Below are 16,288 nucleotides of genomic sequence, written 5' to 3' on the forward strand. Positions count from 1 at the left end.
TTCACTCTCTTAGGCGAGGTAAACTGATGTTTTTCTACAAAAAGAGAGTTGCTCCTCTGATACTGGCAAATTGAGATCCAGCACAGAATTAATAGAAGCAATCAAATCACTAAGATCTTTGTCACCCTCAGAGAAATCGATGGGATACATAGCCTCTGAGCCCCCAGTGAGGGCATCCTCCTCATCTTGAGAGTCAGCTCTTGAGACAGAGCCGTGGGACGGGGAGGGGGAGGAAACCCTGCGCCTTCTCTTAGAAGGACGGGGTCTGGGATCAGATGATGAATCCTCCGTGAGCTCCGATGGACGGAGGTCAGAGGATAGGAGTCCTCTGTCAAGAGTATTAGAGGCACCCTGTGAGGGAGGCTGATGCATATTCATCAAAGTCCTGGACAAAAGTCTCATGGACTCAGCAAATGACTGGGATATGGACCTAGAAAAGGACTCTACCCAGGCTGGGGGTTCAGTCACAGGTGCAGCAGCAGCCTGAGAGACCACTGGGGGTGAGACTCCAGGCTGTGGCACCGCCAAGTTAGAGCAACCATCACAGTGTGGATAAATGCTCGGCTCAGGCAGCAGGAGCTTACATGCAGTGCATGCAGAATAAAGCTTTGGAGCCTTGCTCCTTGTGTGAGACATGCTGCTGGAGTGGGGGCTTTGCAGAGAATGAACCCCAGGGAGAATATACAGGAGGTCCACAACCGGAGACCGGCTGTGGCTTACCAGACCGCTGAGCGCGGTGTTGTGTGCCCTCCAGATCCCGAAGCCCGGTCCCCCAGTCGAAGCACCTCAGCAGAGATGCAGAATGCAGGATATCCCAGAGCAGAGTGAACTCTGCCTGAGAAATGGCTGCCGGAGCGAAGACAGGGGGCGGGACTAGGGGGCGTTCCTATAAAAGAGCGGGAACTGGAGGGCTATAGAGACCTGCAGGGAAGGAGGGACGCCCCAGCAGTGGGGAGTGTCCCTCCCCTGTGTAGAACGGCCGCCGGGAGGAGCCGAACCTGTCCCTCTGCATGAGTGACATGCGAGGGAATGAAAAAGAAACTAGGCCTCCGGCGAAGCCGGGGCCTAAATTTAAGCGGCGAGGCCGACAAGCAGGCACCATCGGCGCGGTTCTCAGGCAAAAGCTAGAGAACCCGCCGGAAAAGTTAAAACAATCACATACAGCATACTCTCCCCTTACAATAAAGAACCGGGACCCCCAACATAAACGTCTCAGGTACTTAGCTGCTGAGACGCAGGGCCATGTCCCTGGGGATGAGTGCTCCGGTCCAACAGAATCCTCAAGGGGCTGTGGATTGAGACCGGACTACTGCCAGGCATGGAGACCGTGCTGGCTCCCACTTCAAGCCAGAGCCCAGAAGGGATGGTTAAGGAGCGCGGCATGTAAGGCTGCAGCCTTGTAAATCAACCTTAACAACACCGCCGACACAGTGGGGTGAGAAGGGACATGCCGGGAGTCCAGACATGGACCCGCTTTTCTTCAAACTCTTTCCAAAAGTCAAACAAATCAGATGAGAATGCATGTGTGGATGTATGCCTCCTGACACAAAGCAATAAACTGGCTAGGACTGGCTACCAGGGGGTGTATAAGCTCAGAGGGAGGAGCTACACTTTTTAGTGTAGTACTTTGTGTATCCTCCGGAGGCAGAAGCTAAACACCCATGGTCTGGGTCTCCCAAAGGAACGATAAAGAAAACCTGATAAAACTTAACCTTTAAAGCAAATCTTATCTATATATCTTTTCTGTGAGCCTGTCAGCACCGGGCATCAGCAAAAAGGAAGCGGCGGGGGTGAGGATGTTGGCTTCAGCTTGGCTATCGGAAAAATGATAGTGCTAGTGGGGAAAGGTGGTCTGGAAACCAACACTGCTGCCAAAGGGAGAGTGGGGTAAAAAGGGCGCAATGCTCCTGCCATTAGGGGAAACAACCGTCACTGCAGGAGCGACTGAAAGAGACAATGCTGCGGTCAGTGATGGAAAGAAGCACACTGGTGCTGCCGTCAAGAAAGGGGTGCGAGCCCTGAAATACATGGACACCTTTTCATCGTAAAACTAAATCATGTGTGAGCGCCTCTATCTTTTACAAGAGAAAACCCGTTCCTTGTGGCGCGTTCTACGCATTGGACCCATCCGCATTCTGGAAAGTGAGAGCCCAGTTGAGTTCTGTTAATAGAGAATTTCCTCACCTATCTCATTATGATTTAAGTCATACAGACGCTCAAACGGGAAGTTTTTCTTTTCAATCTTCTTCACCACTTCCTCCGGGAGCTTCCTGAATTGACGAAGGGGACACATAGACTGCCACCTGAAAACGGAGATGAGCGCTCAGTGCCGGAAGTGTGACGTTACAAACGAGTAAGCAGACGTATCAGGGGTGACTTACATCCTTTTATCTATCATTTTGCAGAGGTTCAGAGTCTTATCCGTGAGCTGCGCCCATCCTCTGTTCAAAACTATTTCAAATATCGCTCGCATGAGACGTCCGGCGGACTAGGATGGAAAAAAAGAAATAAATCAGGGTGCAGATGTAAAGGATGTATAACATGATGAGTAAAGAATCCCATTAGTACTTTAGTTTTTGGATTTTCTAGCTTCTGAAAAGAAAATTTGAAAAATGAATGAGGATGAAGAATCATACCTGTGTGACATACACCATGTCTGCCATCAGAGCAAACCCTTCTAGCTTCAGCTGAGAGATATACGCCTGGAGTAGGACATTGATCTGGAAAACAAGAAACACAACGATGAAGAAGCAGCGCTGGGATCGTATCAGAGGCAGAATGATGGCACAGGTCTCACTTTTGCACTTGGCTCCTCTATACTCTCTTTCACAGGAATTGGGACTCGTTCCAGGAGCTTCTGTAATTCCAATTTCTCTTCCTGAAAGACAAAATGTGCAAATCAACCTAAATCAATTTCATGAAGTATGAATGCAAAATTATTTCTATTCACGCTGAATAAAATGAACCATTTTAATAGACATTGTCCCAAGAGGCACTAGATTAACCCCTTCACGACCTAGGACGTAAGAGTATGTCCTAAATGATGAAAGGGTGATCACCACCAGCTGCTGCGGTGAGCTGTTGGCGATCCACGCACGTCTGCTGAGTTGAACAGCAGACGTGTGCCTCGCAGACTCAGGTGGATCCGCGATCCACCCATGCCTGTTAATCCCTTAAATCAGGTATAACACTGCACACTCACTAATTAGCAAAAAGTTGCAAGAGACACTCTTTTTTTTCATGCAAAATTAACATATAGTTTATTTACAACAGTGATAATTGAGATTCTTTTTTGACGTTTCGTTCCTCCTGGATCTTGGTACCAATAAATCGCTAATTTGCATGTAATAAAGCATAACAGGATCAAGTGTGGAGCTCTTTTAAAGCTGGGTTCACACATAGTGACAGCGACGTCGCTGTTACGTCACCATTTTCTGTGACGTAACAGCGACCTTTTAAGTCGCTGTTATGATCGCTGCTTACCTGACAAACACAGCAGAAGCAGCAGCGATCATAACGACGCTGTGCTACATGTGCAGAGAGCAGGGAGCCGCGCTTAGCGCTGGCTCCCTGCTCTCCTTGCTACAGTATACATCGGGTTAATTACCCGATGTGTACTGCAGCTACATGTGCAGAGAGCAGGGAGCCGCGCACACCGCTTAGCGCTGGCTCCCTGCACTCCTAGCTACAGTACACATCGGGTTAATTACCCGATGTGTACTGCAGCTACATGTGCAGAGAGTAGGGAGCCGTGTGCACTGCTGCTTAGTGCTGGCTCCCTGCACTCCTAGCTACAGTACACATCGGGTTAATTACCCGATGTGTACTGCAGCTACATGTGCAGGGAGCCGGCACTTGCAGCGAGAGCGGCGGACGCTGGTAACGAAGGTAAATATAGGGTAACCAGGGAAAGGTCTTTCCTTGGTTACCCGATGTTTACCCTGGTTACGGCTTACCGCAGGCTGCCAGACGCCGGCTCCTGCTCCCTGCTCGCTTCATTTCGGCGCTCTCTCGCTGTCACACACAGCGATGTGTGCGTCACAGCGGGAGAGCGACAACCAAAAAATGAAGCTGGACATTCAGCAACGACCGGCGACCTCACAGCAGGGGCCAGGTCGTTGCTGGATGTCACACACAGCGACGGGACGTCGCTGCAACGTCACAGAAAATGGTGACGTAGCAGCGACGTCGTTGTAGTTGTCGCTGTGTGTGACACCACCTTAAGTCTCTTTAGTGTGGTCATTTGGCTGTTTGAAATAAAGCCAATTAGGATATGAGTACAGGATTGCACTGGGATTAATTCAAGAGTATCAAGGTGTTGTGGGGTGTAGTCACACCTCCTCTGTAGCAAACCAGTTTGCAGTCACGCTTTTCCTGCCTGCCGGTCCTCCGGATTTGTGGCTGTATGCCCTATAATCACACGGTTAATGTGACAGCACGATTTAAAGTGCCGCAGTGGGGAACGCGCCTTTCCCGCCGCCATCGTAGGCCCTGTGACGCGATCACGAGGAGCCAATGGTTGCCATGGTAGCACAGGGTCATGTGATGGCTCCTGTCGCCATCATGACTTAGTTAATGTTACAGGCGACAGAGCAGCAGCTGTAACAATAATGCAGCATTTCTACTCATTAGAGCTGTACTGCTCTGATCAGGAGAAATGAAATCAGCGATCAGACTGCTGATCCTTATAGCCATCTAGGGGAACTAGTAAAATAAAAATAAAGTTTTAAAATTTCTTTAAAAAAAAATATCTAGAAGTTCAAATCACCATTCGCCGCACTGAAAATTAAAGGATTTAAACCCCCCCCCCCACCCAAAAAAAACCCAAAACCACATTTGATATCGCTGGGTTCAAAAATGCCTGATCTATGAAAATATAAAATCAATTAATCTGATCGGTTAACAACATAGCGGAAAAAAAAATTTCAAACACCAAAATTAAATTTTTTTTTGTCTTCGCAAATTTTGCGCAAATACAATAAAAGGCGATCAAAATGTAGCATCTGCGCAGAAATGGTACCATGAAAAACATCAGCTAAAGATACAAAAGATAAGCCATCACTGAGCCCCATATCTCGAAAAATGAGAACGCTATGGATAGCGGAAAATGGTACAAAAAGTGCACCACTTTTTTTTGACAAAATTCTGAATTTTTTTTTTAACCCCTTAGCTAAAACTAAACCTATAAATGTTTGGTGTCTACAAACTCATAACGGACCTCAGGCATCACACCGACACATCAGTTTTACCATATAATGAACACCGTGAATAAAATATCCCCAAAAAAGAGAATTTTGTTTACTTACCGTAAATTCTTTTTCTTATAGTTCCGTATTGGGAGACCAAGACCATGGGTGTATAGCTTCTGCCTCCGGAGGACACACAAAGTACTACACTAAAAAGTGTAGCTCCTCTCTCTGAACTTATACACCCCCTGGTGAGCAGACCCAGCCAGTTTAGTGCAAAAGGTGAAGGAGAATAGCCACCCACAAGTAGAACCGAGTAAGAACCGGAACAACCGGAGACTCTGTCCACGACAACAGCCAGTGAGAACACGCGGAACAAGAAAAAAATCGCCAACAGGCAACAGAAGGGTGCTGGGTCTCCCAATACGGAACTATAAGAAAAAGAATTTACGGTAAGTAAACAAAATTCTCTTTTTCTTTATCGTTCCTTTGGGAGACCCAGACCATGGGACGTTGCAAAGCTGTCCCTGGGTGGGAAATAAACAGAATAAACCAAGAAGTAGGCAGAACCTAACATCACAAATGGGCGACAGCCGCCTGAAGGATGTGTCTGCCCAAGCTCACATCTGCCGAAGCATGAGCATGCACTTGGTAGTGCTTCGAAAAGGTATGCAGGCTAGTCCAAGTGGCAGCCTGACAGACTTGTTGAGCCGTAGCCTGGTGCCTAAAAGCCCAAGAGGCACTGACAGCTCTGGTCGAATGTGCCTTGATCCCCGGCGGGGGAGGCACCTGAGTACTCTGGTAGGCGTCTGAAATGGTCGATCTAATCCAACGGGCTAAGGTCGGCTTAGAAGCAGAGAGACCCTTGCGCCGACCTGTGGTTAGCACAAAAAGAGAAGTGCACCGCCTAAGAGCAGCAGTGCGAGACACATAGATCCGGAGAGCACGCACCAGATCCAGAGTATGCAGCGCTTTTTCAAAGTGATGAACAGGAGCCGGACAAAGAAGGGAATTTTGTTACTTACCGTAAATTCCTTTTCTTCTAGCTCCAATTGGGAGACCCAGACGATTGGGTGTATAGCTACTGCCTCCGGAGGCCACACAAAGCATTACACTAAAAAGTGTAAGGCCCCTCCCCTTCTGGCTATACACCCCCCGTGGGATCACGGGCTGCTCAGTTTTAGTGCTAAAGCAAGAAGGAGGAAAGCCAATAACTGGTTTAAACAAATTCAATCCGAAGTAACATCGGAGAACTGAAACCGTTCAACATGAACAACATGTGTACCCGAAAAAAACAAAAATCCCGAAGGAAACAGGGCGGGTGCTGGGTCTCCCAATTGGAGCTAGAAGAAAAGGAATTTACGGTAAGTAACAAAATTCCCTTCTTCTTCGGCGCTCCATTGGGAGACCCAGACGATTGGGACGTCCAAAAGCAGTCCCTGGGTGGGTAAATTAATACCTCAAGTTAGAGCTGCAAAACAGCCCTCCCCTACGAGGAGGCAACCGCCGCCTGCAGGACTCTTCTACCTAGGCTGGCGTCCGCCGAAGCGTAGGTATGCACCTGATAATGTTTGGTGAAAGTGTGCAGACTCGACCAGGTAGCTGCCTGGCACACCTGTTGAGCCGTAGCCTGGTGTCGTAATGCCCAGGACGCACCCACGGCTCTGGTAGAATGGGCCTTCAGCCCTGATGGAACCGGAAGCCCAGCAGAACGGTAGGCTTCAAGAATTGGTTCCTTGATCCATCGAGCCAGGGTGGATTTGGAAGCCTGCGATCCTTTGCGCTTACCAGCGACAAGGACAAAGAGTGCATCCGAGCGGCGCAGGGGCGCCGTGCGGGAAATGTAGATTCTGAGTGCTCTCACGAGATCCAACAAATGCAAATCCTTTTCATACCGATGAACTGGATGAGGACAAAAGGAAGGTAAGGAGATATCCTGATTGAGATGAAAAGAGGATACCACCTTAGGGAGAAACTCCTGAATCGGGCGCAGCACTACCTTGTCCTGGTGAAAAACCAGGAAGGGAGCTTTGGATGACAGCGCTGCCAACTCGGATACCCTCCGAAGAGACGTGACCGCTACCAGAAAGGCCACTTTCTGTGAGAGTCGAGAAAGTGAAACAGCCTTCAGAGGCTCGAAGGGCGGCTTCTGGAGAGCAACTAGTACCCTGTTCAGATCCCATGGATCTAACGGCCGTTTGTACGGAGGGACGATGTGACAAACCCCCTGCAGGAACGTGCGTACCTGAGGGAGTCGTGCTAGACGCTTTTGAAAAAATACCGATAGCGCTGAGACTTGCCCTTTAAGAGAGCCGAGCGACAAGCCTTTTTCCAAACCAGATTGCAGGAAGGAAAGAAAGGTAGGCAATGCAAATGGCCAGGGGGACACTCCTTGTGCCGAGCACCAGGATGAAGGGAATTTTGTTACTTACCGTAAATTCCTTTTCTTCTAGCTCCTATTGGGAGACCCAGACGATTGCGTGTATAGCACTGCCTCCGGAGGCCACACAAAGCAATTACACTAAAAAGTGTAAGGCCCCTCCCCTTCTGGCTATACACCCCCAGTGGGATCACTGGCTCACCAGTTTTAGTGCAAAAGCAAGAAGGAGGAAAGCCAAGAACTGGTTTAAACAAATTCACTCCGAAGTAACCTCGGAGAACTGAAAACCGTTCAACATGAACAACATGTGTACCCGAAAAACAACCAAAAATCCCGAAGGACAACAGGGCGGGTGCTGGGTCTCCCAATAGGAGCTAGAAGAAAAGGAATTTACGGTAAGTAACAAAATTCCCTTCTTCGGCGCTCCATTGGGAGACCCAGACGATTGGGACGTCCAAAAGCTGTCCCTGGGTGGGTAAAGAATACCTCATGTTAGAGCTGCAAGACAGCCCTCCCCTATATGGAGGCAACTGCCGCCTGCAGGACTCTTCTACCTAGGCTGGCGTCCGCCGAAGCATAGGTATGCACCTGATAATGTTTGGTGAAAGTGTGCAGACTCGACCAGGTAGCTGCCTGGCACACCTGTTGAGCCGTAGCCTGGTGTCGCAATGCCCAGGACGCACCCACGGCTCTGGTAGAATGGGCCTTCAGCCCTGATGGAACCGGAAGCCCAGCAGAACGGTAGGCTTCAAGAATTGGTTCTTTGATCCATCGAGCCAGGGTGGCCTTAGAAGCCTGCGACCCTTTGCGCTTACCAGCGACAAGGACAAAGAGTGCATCCGAACGGCGCAAGGGCGCCGTGCGGGAAATGTAGATTCTGAGTGCTCTCACCAGATCCAACAAATGTAAATCCTTCTCATACCGATGAACTGCATGAGGACAAAACGAAGGCAAAGAGATATCCTGATTAAGATGAAAAGAGGATACCACCTTCGGGAGAAACTCCTGAATGGGGCGCAGCACTACCTTGTCCTGGTGGAAGACCAGGAAGGGAGCCTTGGATGATAGCGCTGCCAGCTCAGACACTCTCCGAAGAGATGTGATCGCTACCAGAAAAGCCACTTTCTGTGATAGTCTAGAAAGTGAAACCTCCCTCAGAGGCTCGAAGGGCGGCTTCTGGAGGGCAACTAGTACCCTGTTCAGATCCCATGGATCTAACGGCCGCTTGTACGGGGGTACGATATGGCAAACCCCCTGTAGGAACGTGCGCACCTTAGGAAGGCGTGCCAAACGCCTCTGAAAAAAGACGGATAGCGCCGAGACCTGACCTTTAAAAGAGCCGAGCGACAAACCTTTTTCTAACCCAGATTGCAGGAAAGAAAGAAAGGTAGGCAATGCAAATGGCCAGGGAGACACTCCCTGAGCAGAGCACCAGGATAAGAATATCCTCCACGTTCTGTGGTAGATCTTAGCGGACGTGGGCTTCCTAGCCTGTCTCATGGTGGCAACGACCCCTTGGGACAATCCTGAAGACGCTAGGATCCAGGACTCAATGGCCACACAGTCAGGTTCAGGGCCGCAGAATTCCGATGGAAAAACGGCCCTTGGGACAGTAAGTCTGGTCGGTCTGGTAGTGCCCACGGTTGGCCGACCGTGAGCTGCCACAGATCCGGATACCACGCCCTCCTCGGCCAGTCTGGGGCGACGAGTATGACGCGGCTGCAATCGGATCTGATCTTGCGTAGCACTCTGGGCAAGAGTGCCAGAGGTGGAAACACATAAGGGAGCCGGAACTGCGACCAATCTTGCACTAGGGCGTCTGCCGCCAGCGCTCTTTGATCGCGAGACCGTGCCATGAAGGTTGGGACCTTGTTGTTGTGCCGAGACGCCATGAGGTCGACGTCCGGCCTTCCCCATCGGCGACAGATTTCCTGAAACACGTCTGGGTGAAGGGACCATTCCCCTGCGTCCATGCCCTGGCGACTGAGGAAGTCTGCTTCCCAGTTTTCTACGCCGGGGATGTGAACTGCGGATATGGTGGAGGCCGTGGCTTCCACCCACATCAGAATCCGCCGGACTTCCTGGAAGGCTTGCCGACTGCGTGTCCCCCCTTGGTGATTGATGTATGCCACCGCTGTGGAGTTGTCCGACTGAATTCGGATCTGCCTTCCTTCCAGCCACTGCTGGAAGGCTAGTAGGGCAAGATACACTGCTCTGATTTCCAGAACATTGATCTGAAGGGTGGACTCCTGCTGAGTCCACGTCCCTTGAGCCCTGTGGTGGAGAAAAACTGCTCCCCACCCTGACAGACTCGCGTCTGTCGTGACCACCGCCCAAGACGGTGGTAGGAAGGATCTTCCCTGTGATAATGAGGTGGGAAGAAGCCACCACTGCAGAGAGTCCTTGGCCGTCTGGGAAAGGGAGACTTTCCTGTCCAGGGATGTTGACTTCCCGTCCCATTGGCGGAGAATGTCCCATTGAAGTGGGCGCAGATGAAACTGCGCAAACGGAACCGCTTCCATTGCCGCCACCATCTTCCCGAGGAAGTGCATGAGGCGTCTTAAGGAGTGCGACTGACTTTGAAGGAGAGCCTGCACCCCAGTCTGTAGTGACCTCTGCTTGTCCAGCGGAAGCTTCACTATCGCTGAGAGAGTATGAAACTCCATGCCAAGATACGTTAGTGATTGGGTCGGTGACAGATTTGACTTTGAGAAGTTGATGATCCACCCGAACGTCTGGAGAGTCTCCAGTGCAGCAGTCAAGCTGAGTTGGCATGCCTCTTGAGAGGGTGCCTTGACCAGTAGATCGTCCAAGTAAGGGATCACAGAGTGTCCCTGAGAGTGCAAGACTGCTACCACTGCCGCCATGATCTTGGTGAACACCCGTGGGGCTGTCGCGAGACCAAATGGCAGAGCTACGAACTGAAGATGGTCGTCTCCTATCACGAAGCGTAGAAAGCGTTGGTGCTCTGTAGCAATCGGCACGTGGAGATAAGCATCCTTGATGTCTATTGATGCTAGGAAATCTCCTTGAGACATTGAGGCAATGACTGAGCGGAGGGATTCCATCCGGAACCGCCTGGCGTTCACATGCTTGTTGAGCAGTTTTAGGTCCAGAACAGGACGGAATGAGCCGTCCTTTTTTTGGCACCACAAAGAGATTGGAGTAAAAACCTTGACCTCGTTCCTGAAGAGGAACAGGGACCACCACTCCATCTGCTCTTAGAGAATTCACCGCCTGCAGAAGGGCATCTGCTCGGTCGGGATGTGGGGAAGTTCTGAAGAACCGAGGCGGAGGCCGAGAACTGAACTCTATCCTGTACCCGTGAGACAAAATGTCTGTTACCCACCGGTCTTTGACCTGTGGCAGCCAAATGTCGCAAAAGCGGGAGAGCCTGCCACCGACCGAGGATGCGGAGGGAGGCGGCCGAAAGTCATGAGGCAGCCGCCTTGGAAGCGGTACCTCCGGTTGCTTTCTTGGGGCGTGAGTGAGCCCGCCAGGAATCAGAGCTCCTTTGCTCTTTCTGAGTCCCTTTGGACGAGGAGAATTGGGGCTTGCCCGAGCCTCGAAAGGACCGAAACTTTGACTGCCACTTCCTCTGTGGAGGTTTGCTTGATCTGGGCTGGGGTAAGGAGGAGTCCTTACCTTTGGACTGTTTTATGATTTACGCCAATTGCTCACCAAACAGTCTGTCTCCAGATAATGGCAAGCTGGTTAAACATTTTTTAGAAGCAGAATCTGCTTTCCATTCCTTTAACCACAAGGCCCTGCGCAAAACTACAGAGTTGGCGGATGCCATTGAGGTACGGCTCGTAGAGTCCAGTACCGCATTGATAGCGTAGGTCGCAAACGCAGACATTTGCGTAGTTAGGGACGCCACTTGCGGCACTGCTGGACGTATGAGAGAGTCCACCTGTGCCAGACCAGCTGAAATAGCTTGGAGCGCCCACACGGCCGCGAATGCTGGAGCAAACGACGCGCCGATAGCTTCATAGACAGATTTCAACCAAAGGTCCATCTGTCTGTCATTGGCATCTTTAAGTGAAGCCCCATCCTCCACTGCAACTATGGATCTAGCTGCAAGCCTGGATATTGGAGGGTCCACTTTTGGACACTGGGTCCAGCGTTTGACCACGTCAGGGGGAAAAGGATAACGTGTATCCTTAAGGCGTTTAGAAAAACGCTTGTCCGGATAAGTATTGTGTTTCTGGATGGATTCTCTGAAGTCAGAGTGGTCCAGAAAAGTACTCAATTTACGCTTGGGATACAGGAAATGGAATTTCTCCTGCTGTGCAGCTGCCTCCTCTGCAGAAGGGGCTGGGGGAGAAATATCCAACAGCCTATTGATGGCCACTATAAGGTCATTTACCATGGCGTCACCATCTGGCGTATCCAAATTGAGTGCGGCGTCAGGACAAGACTCCTGATCACCCACCTCTGAACCATCATATAGGGACCCTTCTCGCTGAGACCCTGATCCGCGTGATGACGTGGAGGGTCTCTCCCAGCGAGCTCGCTTAGGCGGACTGGGACTGTCATCGGAGTCAGAGCCCTCAGCCTGTGATGCCTGGGACCCCCTTGAAGTACGGATTAGTTCCAACTGAGGGGGACCGGGGAACATAGACACAGCAGTGTCTATGGTCTGAGCAACTGGCCTGGACTGCAAGGTCTCCAGGATTTTTGTCATAGTCACAGACATTTTATCAGCAAAGACTGCAAATTCTGTCCCCGTCACCGGGGCAGGGTTCACAGGCGTCTCTGCCTGGGCTACCACCACAATAGGCTCTGGCTGACGAAGTGCCACTGGGACTGAACATTGCACACAGTGAGAGTCGTTGGAGCCTGCTGGTAGATTAGCCCCACATGCTGTACAAGCCGTGTATACAGCCCGTGCCTTGGCACCCTTGCGTTTTGCGGATGACATGCTGTTGTCTCCTCAAAGCAATATAGGGTGTACAGCCAAGAAGCGACCTTACAGTGCAGTATATAAATATATCTGGTACAGCGAAAAATATAACACTGTGGCACTAGTGGGGCCGCACGTATGTGCTGCTTACCGCCCGCTTAGCGCGGGTGTGTGGTCGCCAGAAACCCCTAGCCTGGGTCCCCCAGAGCCTGCGTCCGTTCTCCAGCCAGACTGCATGTGTATAATGGCTGCCGGCGTCCTGGGGAGCTGCAAGCCTGGGGTCGGGCCTAGGGCGTGCACAGAGAAAAAGCGCGAAGCCTGTGTCCTACTGTGCTCAGTGAGAGGGCTGGAGCATGTAAATCGTGCTCCAGCCCTCGGCGCTGCCGATTGAACAACGTCTCTCCCCTACCCTGATTGACAGGGTGGGGGGCGTTAACGAAGCGGAGCTAGGCCGCAGAAAACCGGGGACTAAAGTTAGAAGCGCCGCCGCCGTAAAAGCGCGGTCGGCGCGTCCCCGGCGCACTACAAGTCGCAGCTGCGCCGCCGCTCCAGGGGCGGTCGGCGCGGCGATCCACACACATAAAGTCCCCCAGTAATCTGCGGGGACTATAAGCCCAGCGCACAGCGCTACAGTCCCCGGCGCACTAGCACACCCAGCAAGCCTGGGGTGTGCGTGGCCTGCCATACGGGGACACAGAGTACCTGAAAGTTGCAGGGCCTTGTCCCTGAACGGCACTCCCGCTCCACATCCAGCAGGTTCTATGGGTCTGTGGATGGAGCCCGGCCTCAGGGCTTGGTGGCCGGTAAGATCCCACTTCCTCAGAGCCCCTCAGGGGGATGGGGAAGGAAAACAGCATGTGGGCTCCAGCCTCCGTACCCGCAATGGGTACCTCAACCTTACAAACCACAAGTGGGGTAAGAAGGGAGCATGCTGGGGGCCCCATATGGGCCCTCTTTTCTTCCATCCGATATAGTCAGCAGCTACTGCTGACTAAACAGTGGAGCTATGCGTGGATGTCTGACCTCCTTCGCACAAAGCAGAAAACTGGTGAGCCAGTGATCCCACTGGGGGTGTATAGCCAGAAGGGGAGGGGCCTTACACTTTTTAGTGTAATTGCTTTGTGTGGCCTCCGGAGGCAGTGCTATACACCCAATCGTCTGGGTCTCCCAATGGAGCGCCGAAGAAAAACTCATTGTCTAGAATTGATTACATCTGTGGAAATGAAAGAGTCTGTGCCCATATACAATCGGTGTGTCATCTACCCAGATCAGTATCAGACCACTCTCCGGTATTTGTCAGCATTAAGTGGGAGGGTTGTAAATCTCGTAAAGTGTCACGGAAGATTAACCCTTGGTGGCTGTCACTCTTTGGTACCAATGATAGGATTCCTGATCAGCTCAGGGCATACACCGAGACGAACTCCGTGGAAGAGAATCACTCGGCCTATTGGGACGCGCTTAAGGCGTATTTGAGGGGTTGCTGTCACTCCTCTATCTCTTATGTCAAGAAACAGGCGGCCAGAGAGGAGGAGGAATTGGCCACTCAAAATAGAGTGCTTGAACATAGATTTACCTCAGACCCTTCTGAAGGAAACAGATTCCAGTGGCTACAGGCTGGGAGGAAATATCTTTTGTTCCTGCAAGATAAGGCTAAGAGACATGTCTTCTTCATGAACCAGAGATATTTTGAGCAAAGGAACCAATCTAGTAGTTTACTAGCGTTCCTGGTGCGCCAATCCACTAGCTCACCTGCGGTCCTTAAGATCAGAGACTCCGGTGGCGATTCAATCACCTCCGTCACTGGCATTCTGAAGGTGTTTCTGGACTTCTATAGGAACCTATATGAGTCCAGGCTGACTGTGTCAAGGGAGGAGATCACTGAATACTTGCGGGATCTGGAGTTTCCCAGACTGACTTTGGCCCAGAGGTCGGCCCTGGATGAGCCCATTAGCATGGAAGAGATGGTGGAGGCGATGGGAGCCCTCAATAGGGGTAAGGCGTCTGGCCCAGACGGACTCCCGATTGAAATATTTGACAAGTATAGGGGGGAGCTGGCTCCAGCTCTCCTGGAGACGGCTGAGGCTTCGTTCCGCAGGGGACGGTTACCTGATTCCTTCTATGAGGCAACCATCGTGCTACTATTGAAACCAGATAAGGATCCATTGGATTGTGGCTCATACAGACCGATCTCTCTGTTGAACTCTGATTACAAAATTCTTACTAAAATTCTAGCAACTAGACTCAATAAAGTGATCTCCTCCATAATACATGAGGATCAGTCTGGATTCATTCCGGGTAGAAGTACCTCGGATAATCTGAGGAGGGCACAGGTGATTCTACAGATTGGCACCAAGTTAGAGGAGGATTGGGGTTTGGTCTCCCTGGATGCGGCCAAGGCCTTTGACTCTATAGAATGGCCATACCTGCTGGAGGTACTGCGGGCATTTGGTTTCGGCAACGATTTTATTAGATGGATTGAGATTATATATAAAGCTCCAACGGCTAACATTCAGGTGGGAGGCGGAGTATCGGAAACTTTCCCTTTGGGGAGGGGAACCAGGCAGGGGTGTCCTCTATCCCCTCTTCTGTTCGCCCTTGCCATGGAACCGTTGGCAGTGCGCATTCGGACGGACCCAATCTACCGGGGAGTGAGACATCGTAAGGGAGATGAACGTTTGTCTCTGTATGCAGACGACCTGTTATTGTTTGCTTCTGATCCGGATTCCTCCATTCCTAGAGCCGTAGAGTTAATCGACCGATTCGGGGAGTTCTCGGGCCTGTCAATAAATTGGTCAAAATCGTACCTCCTCTTCCTATCTCGGGACAGGGAGGAAATGATGAACACCCACATATGTAGAGTTCCAGTGGTGGATCATTTTAAATACCTGGGGATTATATTGACGGGAAGCCCTTCGGAGATGATAGCAAGAAATATTGCCCCCTTATTATCACACCTCGGGGAGAAATTTAATAGATGGAGCCAACTCCCGCTCTCAGTGGCGGGAAGGATTAAGCTCCTTAAAATGATAGTGCAACCAAAGTGTCTTTACATAACCCAACATGTATTCGTACAGATTCCCCGCTCTTTCTTTCGGTCCCTGGATTCTTTGATGATCACCTTTGTCTGGGGTCCTTCCAGATCAAGGGTCCAATTGGCCAAATTACAGAGACCCAAGGACATGGGGGGTATGGCCCTTCCTGATCTGTACATATACTATCTGGCCGGACAATTGAAATATTTGGGACAATGGACACTTCCTGGGGTGAGGGGTTCTCCGGAGGGTCTTCTGGCAGAGCTCACAGGTATGGATCTCCTATGGCCATTGTTGACGGACCACAAGGGGGCTCCTGAGGGTCGGGTCCTCCCAATACACAAACTGGGGGCCAGGGTCTGGAAAGAGGCTAAGAAGGGAATTTTGTTTACTTACCGTAAATTCCTTTTCTTCTAGCTCTAATTGGGAGACCCAGACAATTGGGTGTATAGGCTATGCCTCCGGAGGCCGCACAAAGTATTACACTCAAAAGTGTTAAGCCCCTCCCCTTCTGCCTATACACCCCCCGTGCTCCCACGGGCTCCTCAGTTTTGGTGCAAAAGCAAGAAGGAGGAAAAAGAATTATAAATTGGTTTAAAGTAACTTCAATCCGAAGGAATATCGGAGAACTGAAACCATTCAACATGAACAACATGTGTACACAAAAAAACAGGGGCGGGTGCTGGGTCTCCCAATTAGAGCTAGAAGAAAAGGAATTTACGGTAAGTAAACAAAATTCCCTTCTTTGTCGCTCTATTGGGAGACCCAGACAATTGGGACGTCC

The 16,288-nt window shown here is 50.9% G+C and overlaps 1 protein-coding gene across 1 annotated transcript in view; it reads right to left on the reverse strand.

Moving 5' to 3' along the window:
• The window catches only part of SNRNP200 (small nuclear ribonucleoprotein U5 subunit 200), a 279,023-nt gene that overhangs the window by 118,048 nt on the left and 144,687 nt on the right, over positions 1-16,288 (reverse strand). The window contains exons 23-26 of the mRNA XM_075346199.1: positions 2,798-2,878; positions 2,637-2,720; positions 2,382-2,488; positions 2,185-2,303 (exon numbers count right to left, since the gene is read on the reverse strand). Of these exons, the coding sequence (XP_075202314.1) occupies positions 2,185-2,303; positions 2,382-2,488; positions 2,637-2,720; positions 2,798-2,878 (391 nt within the window). The remainder of the gene's footprint in view (positions 1-2,184; positions 2,304-2,381; positions 2,489-2,636; positions 2,721-2,797; positions 2,879-16,288) is intronic.

This window comes from Anomaloglossus baeobatrachus, chromosome 4 (genome assembly GCF_048569485.1).
Source record: "Anomaloglossus baeobatrachus isolate aAnoBae1 chromosome 4, aAnoBae1.hap1, whole genome shotgun sequence".
NCBI classification, from domain to species: domain Eukaryota; kingdom Metazoa; phylum Chordata; class Amphibia; order Anura; family Aromobatidae; genus Anomaloglossus; species Anomaloglossus baeobatrachus.